Source organism: Paramisgurnus dabryanus, chromosome 24 (assembly GCF_030506205.2).
Source record: "Paramisgurnus dabryanus chromosome 24, PD_genome_1.1, whole genome shotgun sequence".
Taxonomy (NCBI): Eukaryota; Metazoa; Chordata; class Actinopteri; order Cypriniformes; family Cobitidae; genus Paramisgurnus; species Paramisgurnus dabryanus.
Genome location: NC_133360.1, coordinates 18,343,952 through 18,363,931, shown reverse-complemented (window position 1 = coordinate 18,363,931; position 19,980 = coordinate 18,343,952). Strand labels below are relative to the sequence as shown.

General features: G+C 38.3%; 1 protein-coding gene across 2 annotated transcripts in view; it reads right to left on the bottom strand.

The window, feature by feature from the left end:
- Positions 1-19,980, bottom strand: part of lmcd1 (LIM and cysteine-rich domains 1) — a 158,394-nt gene that overhangs the window by 135,796 nt on the left and 2,618 nt on the right. The window contains exon 1 of one of the 2 annotated variants that reach the window (XM_065259355.1): positions 12,399-12,581. The exons of the other annotated variant lie outside the window; for it this stretch is intronic. Coding sequence (XP_065115427.1) covers positions 12,399-12,419 — 21 coding nt within the window. The 5' untranslated portion in view covers positions 12,420-12,581. Of the gene's footprint in view, positions 1-12,398; positions 12,582-19,980 lie in introns of those variants that run through there. 2 annotated transcript variants of the gene reach the window in all.

Sequence of the window (19,980 nt, the reverse complement as noted above, 5' to 3'; positions counted from 1 at the left end):
ATGACCATCATACAGCAGCCCTTAAAAAAGTAGCTAGAAAAATGGAAAGAAACTACCGAAGCACAAAGTAAGAGGTATGGCGTTCAGCATGGAAAGAGAGTGTTCAACACTACAGACAGGCTATAAAAACCGCCAGACCTACCTATCTCAGTACGGTTATTAAAGAAAATCATAACAACCCTCGTTTCCTCTTTAGCACAGTTGCGAAACTGACTAGAAACAAAAAAACAAACAGAAACCAATACCAAACTACAACACAATAGTAACGACTTCATGAACTTCTTTACTAACAAAATTATGGTTATTAGGGAAAACATAGAAACTACGCAAGCAGCCACCACTCTACCCAATAGTACATTTAACACTAGATTACCATACGAACATCTTGAATCATTTAAACCTACTACAATAGAAGAGCTCTCTAAATTAGTAACATCATCCAAATCATCGTCCTGTATATTACACCCCGTTCCCACAAAATTACTTAAAGAGGTATTTCATGTAGTGTCAGACACAGTACTAAATATCTTAAACTCATCTCTAGAATTAGGATACGTTCCAACAGCTTTCAAACTAGCAGTTATTAGACCGCTCATTAAAAAACCAAACCTTGGCCAGGGAGATCTTAATAACTTTAGACCAATCTCAAATCTACCTTTTCTTTCTAAAATATTAGAAAAAGTAGTGGCAAGCCAGCTACGCACATTCATAGCGAATAATAATACATATGAAAAGTTCCACTCAGGATTCAGGCCCCACCATAGCACCGAGACAGAGCTGCTTAGAGTTACAAATGACCTCCTTTTAACATCCGATCGTGGTGAAATCTCAATCCTTATATTACTAGACCTTAGTGCAGCCTTTGACACAATAGATCACAGAATCTTACTCAATAGACTAGAAAACTATGTCGGCATCAGTGGTCAGGTGTTAGCCTGGTTTAGATCATATCTAACCAATCGATATCACTTTGTTTATGTAAATGAGGAAGAGTCATATCACTCCCCCGTTAAATACGGCGTACCACAGGGATCAGTTTTAGGCCCTATCCTATTCTCGTTATATCTGTTCAAAACGCCGCCGCAAGAGTGCTTACTCGATCTAAAAAGTATGACCACATTAGTCCAATTCTGGCATCTTTACACTGGCTACCAGTTAAATATCGCATACAATTTAAAATATTACTAATCACCTACAAAGCCTTAAATGGCCTAGCGCCCTCGAATATTAAAGAATTACTATCAGAATACAATCCACCACGTAAACTGCGATCACAAAATTCTGGTCACTTGATTATCCCTAGAATATCAAAAGTGTCTAAAGGTGGTAGATCCTTTTCCTACTTACCCCCCAAGCTCTGGAATGATTGAACAAATAATGTTCAAGTATCAGACACAGTTGATCAATTTAAATCTAAACTTAAGACATTCTTCTTTAACATAAAATGTCCAGTAATTGTACTTTTCCCTCAATAGTTATTTTGTCTAAAACAAAGCACATACCTCATATAGGTTATATATAAGGGTGTCACGATTTCGATTTTAAATCGAAATCGATCGAAATTAAGTCACAGCCTCGAACTTCGAATTAAAAAATGGGATTGTCGATGCTGCCACGCCCCCATGTCACGTCCGGTTGACCTGCCAAGTGGGGAAAAAGCTCTCAGATATTTATATTTTAAACACGAGGGATGTATTGCTACAAATCCTTGAAATGCATATCATAAACCGGATAACTACCTACTGATCTGCCTTTAGACAGAGCGCAGCTCTCTGCATGTGCATGAGAATGAGGCGCCAAGATGCAGCGGATTATATTTGAAACATAAGGGATAGTTTGCCTCAGCTCGCATTAAATGCATAAAACTGAACAAATACGTAAGGATTACTACTTTAGTTTATGTTTAGACTTCGGACAGATGCGAGAGCGTGTGCACGTGAGACAGAGAGAGGCGCAGCTGCTTATGACCCGCTGGTTTTATTTCAGATGCCAGTCCAAGACGCGCGGATTCCTTCAAGTCCATGTGCGTGCAAGAAGGAATTCTCTCCACAAGTTCTCTCGGGTAAGTGAAGCCCAAAAACCCCCATGCGAGGAAAAGCAAATGTGTATGTTAATGTGTTACTATAATAATAATAATAATAAATATGAATGGCATTTTAATTGTCATTTCTTGTCTTTCAAAAAAAAGTAAAAATCGAGAATTGAATCGAACCGTGACCTTAGAATCGAAAATGTAATTGAATCGAGGATTTGGAGAATCGTGACACCCTTAGTAATATACTATTGCCGCAATAGGTAGCCTGTCTGGAACCGAGAGTTTTAAAACCACAATACTGTATGACACTTGCGTTACATGCGAACGGCCCCTACACTAATAGAATTATGTTTTTATCTCCCTGTTTTGTCCTCGACCCTGAGGACAATGAGACAAACAGAGACCCAGTTCCTGCTGTGAAAGTCATCACACCACTGATCTACTGGCTGTCCTATATATATAATATATATATATATATATATATATATATATTTCTCCCGACGGTTTTTGTCCTTCAAGGATTTTGTCCCACTGGGTTTTCTCCTAGGGGGTTTTTGTCCCAGGGAGAGTCAGCCAACTTTGTCTTAACTTAGCACTTTACTGTATACGTTAGATTATTAATACGCTCGCTTGTACGGTTTATCCTTAGCCGCTATGTTCTACTTCTTATATTATCTATTGATTTTCTGTGTTCTCCCCTACATCTACTCATGTAAAGCTGCTTTGCAACAATTAACAATTGTGAAAAGCGCTATATAAATAAAATTGAATTGAATATATTTTTTACAGCGTTAATGCAGGGCTTTTGCCAAGCAGGAAGTGCGGTTCATGCTCCCACTCTATAGGTGACGCAGAGAGACCAACATCCATAGCCAACAGCCACCAAACGGCACCAGTAGAAGATCGCCTTGAATGTAAAGGCGTCCTGCTTTGGCATTCACACTAATTGTGTTGTAAATAACGTTCAGTTTCTTGCAAAAGCTGAATGATTTGCTTCACAAGACGTCAATATGTCACACGGAGTTATGTGGGATTACTTTTGTATTGGATATGCTTTAACTCTCAAAGTGGTTGACTTGCATGACGGAGCACTGGGGTCTCTGCAAAATATCTTCTTTATTGTTCTACTGATGAAAAAACATATTGGATGGTGAAAGTGTTAGTAAATAAACTTGATTTTGAAAGTATGCTACTGTTTTATTACAGTTTGTTGAACTTCGTTAATTTATTTTCGTTGTTTTATTTAAAGGCACACAAGGCAAGTCTGAGTATTATTTCTCTACTAGCTCCCCCTAGTGTCTGGGAGTAAATGCGTTCTATATCTAAGACTATACGAGACTGAAGGACACCGGGTCGGATACAGCGAACTTGCAAGTGGGGTATTCTTCCTACAGACGGTAGGGGCGGGCGAGAGAGTCTTCATTCGTCATGTAATGAGTCATTTAACCATATACCGACTTACGAAGATGATTTATTAACATAAAAATGCTGCCTTGTGTCCCTTTAAATGGCCTACCCTTTACGTTGTCAGTAATTACTGTGCTGCTAATTTCTGATACGGGAGTGTTTGTTTGTTAGAAAAATGTTAGGCTACCTTATTAAAAGTATTGCTCTTGTGTTTTGTTTCACTAATGCTGTTCTCGAAGGACGTGTGAGGCACGCCGCTTCCGGCTTGCGCTGTTCTGTGGTTAATTAAAAGTTTATTAATTCTAAACGTGTCACATGTTTTTCTAAACACATCCGCCTCATAATAAAACTGTAGATACACACACACACACACGCATTCTGGTTTCCATGTTTTGTGGGGACATTCCATAGACCTAATGCATTTTATACCATACAAACTGTTTATTCTATTCTCCTTACCTGCCCCATTCCCTAACCCCAACCATCACAAAAAACTTTCTTGTACCTTAGATTTTCAATAAACATCATCTTGTTTGATTTATAAGCTTGTTTCCTCATGGGGACATCAAAATGTCCCCACAAGGTCACAAAAACACTGGTATTCCTATCTTTGTGGGGACAATTGGTCCCCACAACGTGATAATTACCAGGTACACGCACACACACACACACACACACACACACACAGATTCCTGCCTTATTTGATTTCTACTAGAGCTTCGAAGCTCAAAAAATGGTATTCGGAACAGCCCTAGTCCCAATATTTAGTGAGCTAGGGTCCTTACAAGTGACTGAACATGCAAACACAATATACTGATTAATGTGCTACGGAGCTGATTGAGGCAGCCCATGTGTTTTAGGAAAGACAGACTTACAAAATGTGCAGAACAGTAGGCTACAGGTAGGGTTGTTCCGATTGATTGGCCACCGATCGGTATCGGCCGATAATGGTATTATGACTCGATAGGTACTTGCTAAATTTGCCGATCTCGTGAACCAATCTTTCTGTTTACTTTTGTCATCATAGGGATCCTGAATGTGACTGCAATTAGAGAAAAATTTTTATGTAGGGCGAGCAAAAAAAAAATATGTTATAACCTGTTGCTCATGTGCGACGTGGAGATTTGGATTTCTCTCTTTGCCTTCACAGAGATATGTGTATTTACTATGAGGACGCGCTTCGGTCAACAGCGTGTCGCGTCTTCACATCCCCATCAAACAGTGTATAAAACACATATCTATCACGGACAATTGCATCCTCATGCCAAAAGTTTATTATTTGCATGCGTTTTAAAGTTTTGAATGTTTAAACTTTCTTTTTTCTCACAGCTGCTCTTGTCTGCGACTCCCGACGGGCACACACACACATACAGCAGCCTGTCATCAGTAACCCAATTCATCTCTCAATAAAATCACTCTCTACTCTCGACTAAGGAACTGTTTTACTTCATACATATGCGTATATTTAATTCATTCAGTAAAGACTGTGAAGTGTTTAATTTTCATTACTTTTAATGAAATATCTCTTTGCAGAAGAAATATTTGTTGTGCTAATTTATTTGATTCTCTATTAACACAATAATATACTTAATTACTTCAAGTAATATAACAAAGGCAACATCTGTGGTATTACTTTATCTAGAAAAAAATGTTAACCGTTACAGTGATCAAAGAGCTTACAAATCAGCTTTGAAAAAAAATCGGAATCGGCCAATCACGAAGATAACAAATCAGTAATCGGTATTGGCTGCAAAAATCCTGATTGGAGCATTCCTACCTACAGGACCAAGGCACTGCACTATGTTTGATATTTAGGATTTTAAATCCGGATGATAGTACTTTCACAATGGCCAATGAGAGATGGAGGCCAATGAAAGACCTTTTGAAACAGCGACCACAAAACATGCTGTTGTATGTCAGGTAGACAGATGGAGGATGGGGATGGAGTAGCGGCTTGTGGAAGTTTGGAAACAACTCAACTTCCTAAATAACGCACCCAGGAATACGTATTACAACCATTGCCTTAAAAACAAGACTTGGGGACCGTTCTTCGTATGTCACTTATAACATCCGAGATCAAATGAAAAATCCAAGATGTTCCCATCTTGCTAATTGTGATCTCGCTAATTCTTGAACAATCCTGATTAGGGCTGTGCAAAAAATCGACTGCGATTATCATGCGCGTGTCATCAGTAAAGCCGGTTCCGTGATTAGAAGTAAATCGCCATCAGCTGCTTTCAGATGGAGCAGCATTTATTACACAGACCCGTAGTTCACAGAGAAGCTAGGCAAAATCGCATAGAAAATCGGAATCGATTTTCCTAGATTATGAACCCGATTTTGCCTAGCTTCTCGGTGAACTACGGGTCTGTTTAATAAATGCCACTCCATCTGAAAGCAGCTGATGGCGATTTAATACTAATCACCGAACCGGCTTTACTGATGACACGCGCATGATAATCGCAGTCGATTTTTTGCACAGCCCTACTCCTGATGTGTATGGATGATTAATATGGCTGGATTCAAGGATCTAGGATCTAGGGCCCTGTGCAAAGATTCTGTGCAGGGACCCCGTTAATTCTGTTTACAAACTAAAAGACATGAAATGTTGCTTGCTTATTTTGTTCAAAACCATGATCAAAGTCTACATATGATACTAACTAGAAACTATGCTTCTAACTAGGGATGGCGAAAACGAAAAATTTTCTTGACCGGCCACCGAGCCTCATTAGCCGGTTGAAACCGGTTAACCGATAGGCCTATTAGTTTAAAATATGCTATGCTATTTAAAATAACAGCCATTTCTAGGCATGTTCCCAGCAGGTATTCAGCGCCAGACACGTTGGTGACTTAGGAAATCTGTCATATCTTTGCTTTGTGAATACCTCTAAAGCCCATATACTAGTGACATAAATTACTTCCTCACGTTGATTCTCACGTTCGAATTTCCAAGACAGCTGTCGTAAGAAGAAAGTTATAAGCGAAGCAAAATTTCTCTCTTTGGCATTGAAATCCTCTATGAAGGCCAGTATTTTTTCTTTCAAACCAAATACTTTTGATAGAATATACATTAAACTTGAATTAGGTGAAGTTTGGGATTGATTGTAACATTCGCATGTGCTTTTTTTAAGATCCGCAAGTGACGTTGTTGTCAAAAGCAGAATCGCCCATTCATATTGGCTTCCAAAACTTCTCCGTTTTCATCAATCCGTGCAGTATTTTTCAAAATAATCATACAGAACGAAGGATTAGAATCTCTAGATTACATTATTGGCATAATTTTGTCAAACATATAAATAAATACATGCATGCAACATGCATGCATTTATTGATTTATGAATGATAAATAACATAATCATCAATTAATGTATTAATAATATCTGACCATTTAAATTGCTCGCCAGCATTATTAGTCAATTAAGAAATATTAAAGAAACAATGAAATGTTTCTTTAATATATAAAAATACAGCAATTTTATTTGAGAGGGCTTTGATTTCATATGGAAAGATATGCGTGGATTGATGCTCTGGGTTTCATTAATTAGTGGTTAATCAAAAATAATAACATTTTTATATATCTTTTAAAAATCTTAATCTTGGGCTTTTAATTACCTACAATGTGGTGTTTGAATTATGCAAATAGACCAAGAAATGAGGAAGTTATGATATTTTAAAGTGTTTGGTCAAGCGGAAGAGGTCACAGTTTTTCATAGTTTTATCGTTTTAATTGGGTACAAAAATGCCCCCTAATTTTCGAGATAAAAAATTCCATAACTTTCTTAATAATTATCCGATTTTAATAATTTAAAAACCATGTTAAAGTTCTTTTTATTATCTATCATATGGTTATAATTATATATGAATTTTCTAGTATTTATATTTTTTGTCACATACCTACCATTTCGAGCCGCGCCTGCAATTTCGCAACTTGCATCTCTCTGCGCTCTGCCTCCGGCTCACACACACACACAGACCTCACAACACTTTTTAAATCCCCTACAGCGCGAAACATAAGTCCCGCAAACGCGGCGCCGTGCTTAGTTTCGAAATAGTTTAGGTACTAGGTGATCGCGTTGAACTTGAAAATAAAGGCGTTTGTGAAGCTCATTTGAAAATTGCCGCGGCTCATTTAAGAAAATGACAGCTCAGAAGAGACTGCGCTTTAGTTTGGGGTAGTAATAATAAAGACATAGGATGATCATCATCACCTTTTCTGTTACCACTGAAATATAGATGTAATGTATTTCCAAATCTAAACCCATCTTATGCGGAATGTTGCCTAATAGACTGCAACACGATAAAACCAATGGATTAAACGGGCACCTTCAGAATGTGTAAAAGACGCACCGGCCAAAGCAGGTCTCGCACTGTGTTTGTTCTAGAACAAATGCAGCAAAGATATTTAATGCTTGTATGAGGCATATAGGCCTACGCTGAGTTTTATTTATTTATGATGAGGTGTGTTCTAATTAACAATTCAATGCAAGTGAACGCGCCGTGCCGGCGCCTTCATGCACGGACCGGTAATTATATACTCTGCTATATTTGCTTTTTATTTATTAAATACATGCATTTGGTTGATGAAACATTTATTAAAATTAAGATACAATTTATACAAAACGAAATTCACTTTAAAGAAATGCTTTCTACAAAGCAAAACTTAATAAAGTGGTAAAAATCATGGCTGAGGATTTACAGAAACAAAACTTACTCTGCACTTTACTGTTAGCCTAAAAGACATAAATGTTAATAATTTGAAACACAACCAGGAGAGACTTTAATTTTAATTATTTTATTGCTGTATTTTATTTACTATTCGAATAAAGGAATTTATCAAAAAATAGCCTGTAGCATTTACTTTTCGCAAACCTTGTGAGCATCCGAAACCAAACGCAGTGACCTCATGCCAAATGTTTTTTTATTGGTTTATAAAGTACAAACAGACCAGTTATGAAAAACTGAGTATGAGGGATTTGTTCACTTCACACAAAATGATCTTGGAAAGAAAGAGATGACTAACTGTAGTAGGGTTTAGTCCACTGTCTATAATAGCCTAATTTACAGATCCCTTTTTTTAACCGACAACCAACAACTTTGACCGGTTAACGTTGATACGGTCAACCATCGGTCAAACGGTCATCGGTTAACATCCCTACTTCTAACCACTGCTGTCCAACTGATATTTGGACATTTGTGACCCGTCACGGAAACCAGGGACACAAGTCGGCAGCACAAGTTTCGAAGTTTTTTTTTTTCAAAATTTGTGATTTTCGTTTTATTGCAGAATCTGTTAGTTGAGATCACGAAGAAGCCTCTCCATGTTTGAGATAGCAGTTTATGTATATTTAAAAGCGTACATTTTGCGGTTGAAATAGGCTTGTTTTTCCGGAGATTCTAGCTTGCAGCGGGGGGCGTCATTGTCTGTGTGTATATTTACATACTGGATAAACTTGAACAGCGTGACTACTGAATAAGGATATTTTGCCCAAAACTGAAAATAATGTCATTAATGACTTATCCTTATGTCGTTCTAAACTCGGAAGACCTCCGTTCATCTTCGGAACACAGTTTAGGATGTTTTAACTTTAGATTTAGTCCGAGAGCTTTCTGTCTCCTCCATTGAAATTCTATGTATGGTTTCCATGTCCAGAAAGGTAATAAAAACATCATCAAAGTAGTCCATGTGACATCAATGGGTCAATAAGATTGTGTTGAAGCATCGAAAATACAGTTTGGTCCAAAAATAGCAAGAATTACGACTTTATTCAGCATTGTCTTCTCTTCCGGCTCGAGCGTGAAGTCACGGGACTGTAGTGACACGGCTGCCCTGTTCCTCAGACATGTTTGCTTAGTTTTTTTGTTTTTTTTCAAACTTATAGCTTGCGTCTCCCCAGACTGTAAATGAAGCTCAGGCGCACAAAACAAAAGAAAAATAAAAGAAGCTGGGGCGGAACAAATAACAGTCAGCCGCATCATACGTCAGCCGCATCACTGACTTTATGGGGCGCCGCAGTTGGATGACGTCAAAGTACCGCGAGAGCTCTTCAAGAAATCTTACGGAGTAGTTTAATTTCGACTCACTCTCGCTGTACTTTGACGTCATCTCTGTGTCAGTTCTTGCAGCACAGCATGAAGTCAAACACATATAAGTTACATAGAGATCGTTGAACTCTTTATATAATTGGCTAAATTTTTTGTCTATCAATATTTTCCATGAAGTCATTGGCTGATGAAGGAACGAGCGAGCGATTGGTAACATCTCTAAAGGACATCACGTTTTCGACTGTGCTGTTTTTGGATTATACTACCTCCCTATTTTAAATACAAAATTTGAAGGCGGGTTCATGTGTTTAACGGAACGTAAATACCGGAGTGTAATCTGATATACCCTTACATGTTACGATGTAAATAGTCCTCAGATTGTATATTATATTGTATTACCAGAAGTTCATGCGAAATCTGATGTAAACAAGGGACTTATATATCTATATTTCATGGATTATACGCATTTGTGGACAAAAATCATTGGATGATTCTCACATCTGAAACAGACTGGATTCGACTTGTTATCCCCACAAAGGTAAAAGTCCTGTTTATTTTTGCATGTTGTTCATTCAGACTTCTGTAATAAAATACTACATATGATGCTAGAACATCTGTATCTCAAAACGACTTTACAGGGGGTATGGCTTAGCTAAATGAGATGTAAATGAGCCCTATTGTCTCTCCAGCCAGGGAAAAGGGAAAGTGTTAACTTTTTTATTTCTCAAATTTCTCAGCATTCTCTTTCTTGAATTTGTTACATTCAAATGGCCACAACTTCTCCAAATCTTATCAGATTTCCATGTGTTACACATCGTTAGAAAGCTTAGAAACTGCACTTTCAGAATATATGAATAACTCAAAATGCCCCAGATCCGACTTGTGTCCCTACTTTCCGTGACTGGTCACATTTAACATAATGTCAGTGAGCCTGAGTTTAAGAGCACTTTCCTTTGAAATCTTTTCTTAGAAGGAAAATCTGAAGAATCTGCAAAAAACAGTATCGGCAGATAACACATACAGAAAAATCAAAAATATGAATCTTCCAAGAATATTGCACTCTGTGAATCTGTGTCATAACACCATCTTTTAAAGTGTATTGTTTAATTAGCCAATTTTGATCCACTTTTTCAATGAGGCTTAAGATTCACTATTTAAATTTTTTTGTATTTTAAAGTGAACAAGCAGTGGTCTCACCTGTGGAACAAAAATTATAAAATTGTGATGGGGAAAAAGGATTAAAAATAAAAGAAATATACACATATCATAACCATTAAATTATTAAAATTGCTACATGGGTACACTCTGTGTTCGGTCAAAAAGGTATTAACCCTGTTGGGTTGTAATGCTCGGTGGCAGATTGTTGCCACATACATATAATTTTTTTCACTCAGCTATGTTATTATAATGAGATATTATGTTGTTAAAACAACATATTATCTCGTTTTTATGAAAAAAAATATGTCATTAAAACAACATATTTCCCCATATTAACGAAATATATATTAAATCACAATTTAAATTACATATTTTCTCAAGCTGTTTCATGTTTCTTTATGGATGAACTTGACCATTTTGGCATGTATTTGAAATGGCTGGATTTGTTGTCAGTCAAAGTGTAATTTGATCACAGATAGCAATATACTCCGGGCAGATCGAGTAGCTCTGTTGTATTGCAGTGCTGATCCGCATCGGAGTATGTTGTCTGGCTGGGAAATGTATTAACTGCTTCTGCAGCTTTTTATATATGAATTGAACATAATAAGGCTTGAAATGACATGGACAATTTTTTTTCTTGAAAGACAAGAATTTCATCAGAAAAATACTGCACAGATAAATATAAATTAAATAAAAAATACAGCATTGATCACAGCATACAATTGTAATCAATTTTCTCAACTCAGGTTTAATGTTTGTAACATTCAGTATTATGGTTAACCTTACATTAACTGCTGCAGGTGCATTCTCAAGTTCATTTTAAGCTCTGATAAGACCACCTGGTTTCCTTTAAAAAATAATGATTTATTTTACATTCTGTACATGAATGTAATACCCATCTGTACACATTCTATACACACATTTAATACCCATCTTAATAAAACAGTGGAAGAGTCCAATAAGGCTAGTTATAAAATCCAACCATATTATATATTTCTTATATTTCTTAGAGTTATACATTTCTTTAATCACACCCACACTGATCCCCATAGTCTAATACTATCTGGGGTCGAATTACACTTTGACTGACAATTTCTCATTATAACAAGATAACTAAGTGGAAAAAAATATATATGTGGCAGCAATCCACCACTTAAGTAATGTAAGCTGGGTGTTTCAACCCAAAAGTATGCGTTGTTTTAACCCATTTTGGGGTCAATATAAGCATTTCTTGGTTAATCTAACCAAATGATTGGGTTTGTCACATTTTGACCCAACACAGGGTTTTCATGTACAGAATGTGTACACAAGATAAAAAGCCATAGCGTTTAAACAATTCCTTATGACATTATTTTACAAGGTTATCCTAACGTGTGAAGACAAAAACGCTAATTTTATAAGACGTTTTGGTTTAGTTGACTGTTTTTCGGATGAAGGTTTGGAAGTCCATGTGCACCAATGTAAGATTAAAAAAAACGTTGTTTTTTTACCAAAGTTCTGATCCTTATTCTCTACTTTATAAAATTCTAAACAATTTCTCCGGAAAATTAACCATGGTTTAAATACAAATAAAACCATGCGGTTTTAAAAATGGTAATCACAAAAAGCAGGGTTATACATACTACACTTTTACTTTAATAAAACATTGGTTAACATTCGTAAGTGATCAAATGTGAATTCAACATAAAGAAATAACGTTAAATTACTCACTGCGTTAATACAGACGTGATTTTAAACGTGTAAACACACGACTTACCTTCTGAACACCCGCGATCATATCCTTTCAGCCTAGCTAGGAAAACCTTTCTTTCTACTGATGTTTCCTACAGTTGTGTTTAGTTAGTGTTTTGTGTGTACTGTCTCTTGTGACCCATGTGTCCGTAAGTTTGACGCTCCAGCTTCTGACAGACTTTTTGACTGACTGACCGCTTATACACATTCCTGTGATGTGTGGCGCATGACATCACGCATGGCTGTGAGATAAACCCGCTAGTCTCACATTCACTATTCATGTGTTTCCACTCAATACTGCATTTTACTTTATATGGAAGAGAGAAAGCAGGCAAACATTAACATAGTAATGGTTTAGGAAGCCAGTCAGCTCATATTGAAGAATAAACCATGAAATTTTAAACCCCAAACTATTTGGAATATTTTATTTGCTAATTTGTAGTGGCTTGAAACAAAGACATGAGGTTCAAACAAGAACAGTTACCAGATCTGCATAACAAAACTCAATCAAAAATTGTCCATACCAAAACTTAATACAGCCTGTGCCATTTTAATACATAACAGCGAATGTGATGCATTATATGGAATTATTTTTGTGCCAATAAAAATGAACACAAACTTTTAAGAAACGAATAAAGATATTAAATAAAAATCAAGAAAAATAATATATAACATCATAAACTCAAAGCCAAAAAGTTAACATAAATTTCAAACAAACTGAATTCTTTCTAAACTGTTTTAGTCTCTGTTTAAGCAAATCAAGTTTTATTCATTCACTGTTGTTTTCATTTATGCTTTCAGTTTTCATTTACACTTCAGTTTACATGTCTTGCATGCAGTAGCGTAACGATCCAACACCGGGCCCCTAAGCAGGATTATCAAGGCGGACCCTTTACTACAGCACGTGATGACGCAATGTCCACAAGCAGGCTACAATGAATGGGACAGGACAGGATCATAGAGACATGAGATGACTGACAAAATCAGAAATAGCCTACGCGCACCACAACAAAAACAACATCGGTGACAGCGCACCATAACATATGAAAAAACACTGCTGGTGACAGCACACTATAACATTTTGTTACACATTGCTATGACTACACACACACATACACCTAGGTCTAAATACATGTAAAAGATGCTCACTTACATTCAGGGCCGGCGTCAAGGGGGGGCATTCGCGGGCAGTGCCCCCCCCAAACAGGTTGTTGTGCACAAAGTTTTTTATTAATTTAATATATATCAAGAATAATTAAAATAAATTAAACATTGAATGTTTCATGACTTGTAATGTAATCAAATGAGGAAAATATAGTTGATATATGTTTTCTTTAATTAAAATAGACCAGTTTCTCTGATTGGATGTATTGCCGCGCCTCACCCTATCTAGTCTTTAGCATATTTGTGACTTGATACTAGCAACGTGTTTTTCGCTGCATTTTATGGATCGTGTAAAATATGGATATTAGAACATTTAGAACGAACCAGCACCGCCTGCTTCATCTGACTTCATGCAAACACAGACTGGCTCAAACTCAGAGATTAGAGGTCGAGGTGGAATTTACAAATCTACAGGACATTGTTTTAAGGAAGTTTAATGTTCTTACACGCCGTCTTCAGCTATTTTAAAGGTAAGTTAGCGTTGTTTTAAATTACGTAAGCTAAAATGTGAAGTGTGGCTATAGACCGTTAACAGCATTACGACGTGATTATGGTAAAGCGACTTTTTTAAAGCTAGGACGTGGTGTGCGCTGCGCTATGAAACCCATTCATTTCAATGGCTTGCGCCGCGCAAGGGCGGTTTGTTGTTGCGTCTAGCAAAGCGCGAGCGCAGCGGAGCTCAGCTTGCGCTCACGCCGCGGTGGAAGTTCAATAGTTTTGCGCATAGTTTGTGGTCTTTTGCACTTTATACGGGAAATGAGCTGACAGTCTGTACCAGTTGTATGAGTGTGTGCTTGCACTGTATTTGTTGTTTTAATGTCTTGTTTTTGCAAGTTATTGTTGCTATTGCGTGCCCCCCCCATTGGAAGCCAAATGCCCCCCTGTTAGTTATGGTCTGACGCCGGCTCTGCTTACATTATAGGCTATAGCGTTACATTATAACCACATTATAATTTGTAGAGGCATTTTCCGGGCTTCAGTTCTGGATGGCATGATGCACACAGCAGCTCTAAACTTCAGACATGACACAGCTCAATCATTATATACGTAGGATCGATCCATAGCGTTCAAAATCATTTGTTTACTTACTGCTGCACTTTGTGCTTTGCTTTAGGTGTCTGGTGTAGTGTTTGGGTATTTAAAGCGTTATCGTTTCTTGTTTGCGCTAAGAAACCAAAAAATACAAACCAACCGATTTCAAACGTGCACAGAAACTCTGGGCTGTGATTGGTTGGGCTCTATCGCAAGCAGTGATTTCATTGGGCGATGGCTTGTTCGACTTCATGCGCCCCAAGAATTGATAGCCGGGTTACGTCAAACTACCGCGAGAGTGATTCGCGAAACCATACGGAGAAGTTTGCTTTTAAATCGCTCTCGCAGAACTTTGACGTCATTCACTGCCTATTGAAAACCAGTGAGAAAGCCTGGGAACAGCGGATAGCAACGAATATGTGATAGGGCCCGCCGACTGTCAATCAAATTCTTCCAGTCGGGCGGGCCCTTGATTGGTCCGGGCCCGTAAGCAACGTTTACCCTGCTTACCGATAGTTACGCCCCTGGTTGCATGGCCAGTATAGCCTTCCTACTGAAGGTCTGGGAACCATGGAAGCTTTGAATGGCCAAGAACCGCTTAAGAGGCAATATGACTGACACGTAAAGCAACCAATCACGTTTTGTTTTGTGCCGCATCATGTTTAGGGGCTTAGAGATTTTGTCCTTAAGACTACGTTTACACATGGGTGGCTATGTTCATAAACGGACATTTCAACCACTCCGGTTTCAAAAATAACTTTGTGCACAGATGTCAGTTTTCAGAAAAGTGTTCATTGACACATACCCGTGTATGCCGTCAAGAGCATGCCAAACCTCTAGGTGGCGGTGTAACAAGAAGCTCAAGCCCACATAACCCAATCAGAATCCCGAAAACAGCAACAAATCACTTTCCTGTTCCTCTTTTGAACAAGGTCATACTTTTGGGGTAGGTGCGAGCTCTGGCGCATACTGTGACGTTGGCTGCCTAAACATCCGTTTGTTTCAGTTTACACGCAACCGTGCAACTGAAGATTTTCAAAACTCTACTTTGGCCGGAGTTTTTAGAAAGAATCGGTTTCAAAGGCGAGTTCTCCGTTTGTGTGTAATTGAAGGACGCAAACGAAGGGAAAGGTTAATTTTAAAACAACCATGTACAAATAACCAAACACGTTAATACCTGCAATACTTTTAAACATGCAGCATTTGTTCAATCTTGATCATATTGAGCATATTGTCACCAATAAAACTTTCTTCTTTGATCAGACGGCTTTGTATTGTTTCTGGGCAGACTGTTTGCGACTCCTGGAGATCCTGTATAATTCAACCAATCAGTGGACGACTTTGAAATCCACTAAAGTGTTTCCAGAAAAGTTTTCCATGCATCAGACATTCACAGGGCTCTCAAGTCTCACACATTCACCGTAAGGCAAATGCATTTCAGGGAGTTCACACGCACACACATCACACAATGTGTTTCTCACACTGAGAAGATTAAATACTCTGATTGGCTAGTTAAATTTGGATTGACAGCTCCCTGATCAGGAAGTTTTAGACTGCAGTAGACTTTTATTGATTTTCTTGATTACCTGAATTACATTAATTACCTGGCGGATGAGGTGGATGAAAAGGACCCTCTGTGTCGTGCCTGAGAACTTATCTGAAATAATACCTATAAGAATCTAAAAGATGTAACTTTCCCACACCCACTGAAATATACAGGAGTTTTCCATAAGATGTATGTCACAATCTTTAACGGTTCACCCAGAAAAAACACAAAGCTGTCTGATTGAAGAAAAAACTTTCACATTTACAGTACATCGATGTACAATATGCTTCATCAAGATCAAATAAACTCTGCATGTTTAAAAGTATTCATGGTGTCTTAAAGTGTTTGCTATTGAATAGAATAGAATAGAATAGAATAGAATAGAATAGAATAGAATAGAATAGAATAGAATAGAATAGAATAGAATAGAATAGAATCTTTATTGTCATTGTACACAGTACAACAAAATTGGGTGCAAACTTAAGTTGTGGTACAAACATTTAACAATTTGTAAAAAAAAAAAAAATAACAATATAACTTAACATACTACGCATTGACAGTTATTCACTGGTCGCTTAAGATTATCTATTGCACATTATGATTGAGAAGTGTTTCACACTGAATTTTTTACAACAGTATTGCACGTGGAATTGTGAGCAAGATGGTAGCACATTGAATTGTGAGGTAATGCAAATTATAAATTGCTTGGTATAATGTTTGTTTGTTTTTTACAGTATTGCACATTTGGTTAAAAGACATTGTTTCTTAAAGTATTGCACATTCTGAATTGTTTAACGACATTGTTGCACGTTGTGAATTGTTTGGTGCATTTATTGCTTTAGGGTAAAAACTGTTTTTTAATCTGTTTGTTCGTGATTTTATTGATCTGAACCGTCTGCCTGACGGCAGCATTTCAAACAGATAGTGACAGATAGAGAGCTGTACAGATTTTCCATGGAGGGGAGAGGGCAGCCAATGATTTTCTGAGCGGTGGTGACAATCCTACTAAAACCCTCAGAAAGTGAAGTCTGCTGTGACTTCTTAATCAGTTCTGTGGTTTGCTGTCCAGGTTTTTACAGTTTTTTTCTATTAGATTGTTTTCTTATCTCTATGAAAAGCACTTTGAATTACCTCTGTGTATAAAATGTGCTATACAAATAAACTTGCCTTGCCCAGGTCATGTCCTCCTTTAAATAAGCACCCAGGAACCTGAAGAGTGCCACCCTCTCCACGTAATACCCATTAATGAACAGGGGCTGGATAGCTGTTTTTATCCTTCTGAAGGCTATGATCAGCTCCTTGGTCTTGGTTATGTTAAGAGCCAGCTTGTTTACTATGCACCACTAAGATAGCCACACTACTCCCAGTAATTTGCCTCATCTCCACCTGATATTTGATCGATCACAATTGTATCATTAGCAAATTTGATAATGGTGTTGCTGAAATAGGCGGGAGCACAGTCAGGTGTGTAAAGGGTGTATGGTAAGGGGCTCATCAGCACACAACCCTGGGGGATCCAGTACTAAGGGCTGTGGGGATGCGGGGGCCTACTCTGGCCTTCTGGAATTGGTCTATGAGGATATTTTTGGAGGATATGATGACCGGTGTAAGTGCCACTGGCCGGAAGTCGTTCGGGCTGTATGGCGAATGCACAAAAAGCACTGAAGCAGTGGTGCCTTATGAAAGTTGAGACTGTAAATTCACTTAAAAACTGAACTGGTCTACACTTTATCCTTGGACACTGTGTTCGCCCCCTTTCTAGTGCTCTAGGAAAGAAGATGAGAGTTTCACCATTCAGAGGTTTTACTGACAACGGGCGAGGATGTTCCTGCCGCGCAACTGTGGACATGCAAGCAAAAGTTCAGCATGCTTGAACTTATCACAGAGCAGTACTTAGCGATCTCCCCCAGCATTTCTTGGAATACTATTGTTAAAAACCCCACATGCCTTGATCACATATAGCAAACAAACAGACTACATTTTGCTTTCCAGTCGACCAGTGCACACCCAAATTGACTTTGCTGCAATAAAACTTGAGTCTAATCTCTAATGAAGGACCAGAATATTTGTAACAAAGATAAATGGCTTTTGTTGAGGATAATCTACTACGCAAAGACTCTGGCATTACCCATGGTGGCGAATCCATTGCAAAGGATGAAGAGCTGTCTCCCTCGATTGAAAACTTTGTTGTCCTAACTTGGCTTCATCTTATTCACAGTGATTAGCCAAAGCTTGTGAAACAGAGGTATGGCACTGAGTTACAGTCGCGCACTCTGGCATCGATTAAGCCAAAGATATCACAAGCCCTGTGTTCACAACTGGATGAGCTACAGTCATTAGAGGATGCCAGAGCTATGCATTCAGCCATGTCCAACCCCCAAGACAGAAACCAGCATCTCTGGGCCAACCTTGAAAATCCTACCCACTTTGTAAAGAGGCTTGCAGACCTGACAGTCACTTTCAAAGTAAATGCCCTTTTCTGACACCTTCAGACAGAGCTTTTATCGCTTTTTAGCATTGCCAGTTATCTCACGACCAGTTACCGGTGTGTGACCGGGACCTGATTACCTTGCAGTAAGAGCAGCGTATGTCTAACCACCCCTACAGCGTAAAGTTGAAGGCGCCTTGGGGTCGGGGTGCACCTAGACCAGACATTAGCCCAGGCGACGGTTCCGACGGTGCATGGTTCAATGTCCATATGGACTCCCAGATGTGGCTTGGGTCTTATAGAGTTCGCTTCTCTGACTGCTATGACGTTGACTCTTTTTCAGTTACCATAGGTCATTGTAAAGAAGCTGCTATGTCGGAAAGTGATAAGGAGGGTGGTGTGCAGATTGTCACTCCCCCATGCGGTCCCGATAACCCCTTGGCGATTGCTGAGCCTGCTTTCCCTCTAAGATCTGTTGACTGCGGACACCAGAAAGCTACTACTGTGCCCTCTCCTTGTTCGGTGGAGGCCCCTTCTCAGCTGTCCCGGTGCAGGCTCCCTGTCAAGTTTAAGGATTATGATTTGGAGTAGACAGGCTGTCTTCGCCTGTATCCTTGGTTTACTTTACAAAGTTGTGTTAATGTGTTGTATTGGTGTTATGCACGAATCCATGAGTGTATTTTGTGCTTATGCATCCCGTTAAAGTTCTCCTCAATTTTCATATTACTATTGTTGTTATAGGGCTGCACAATCAAAAAAATATTCACGATCTTGAGTTATACATAAATGCGATCTTTTGCCTAAATGGCAGCAATTTACTTGCATGTACTGTATAATCCAAGATGCTATATCAGTCAAACTTGGTCCACACTCACACAGTGTAAAACCAAACCCAATTCATTCACCAATCAGACCCATATGTTTCTCTCCTCTCTCTTTCTTATTTGCAGCATTCCACTGTCACTCGCTTGATTTGTAATAAGTTGGCAGACCTAAACACAGTAAGTTTACTTGGTGGATTTAAAGCAGCAATTTTTTACATGAAAACACGCAGTGCCATTGCGGAAAATCCTGGTGGTGATGGTGAGACTGATGATGCAACAACATTGGCTCCCAAAAAGAAGGAGATCCCTCTGTATCACTGCTACAAGTTCCCCATCAGAAAGGGTTTTTAGCACAGGGGTGTAACATGCCTGCATTCTTCCCTGAAGTCTCAAAATGTTGATCATTTAATGTTCCTGATCAAGGACTTTTAAGGTTTCAGTTTTAAGGTTGGCCAGTTGGAGTGTACAAAAAGCACATGCTATTTATTAAAATATTTTTTTATTTATTACTGTTATGTTTCTATTGCTTATGTTTAATAGCTTACAGATTTTTATTTACTCCACTTAAGCAGTCTAAAATCAGGAAAAGAGACTTTTAAATCTAGCACTGTAT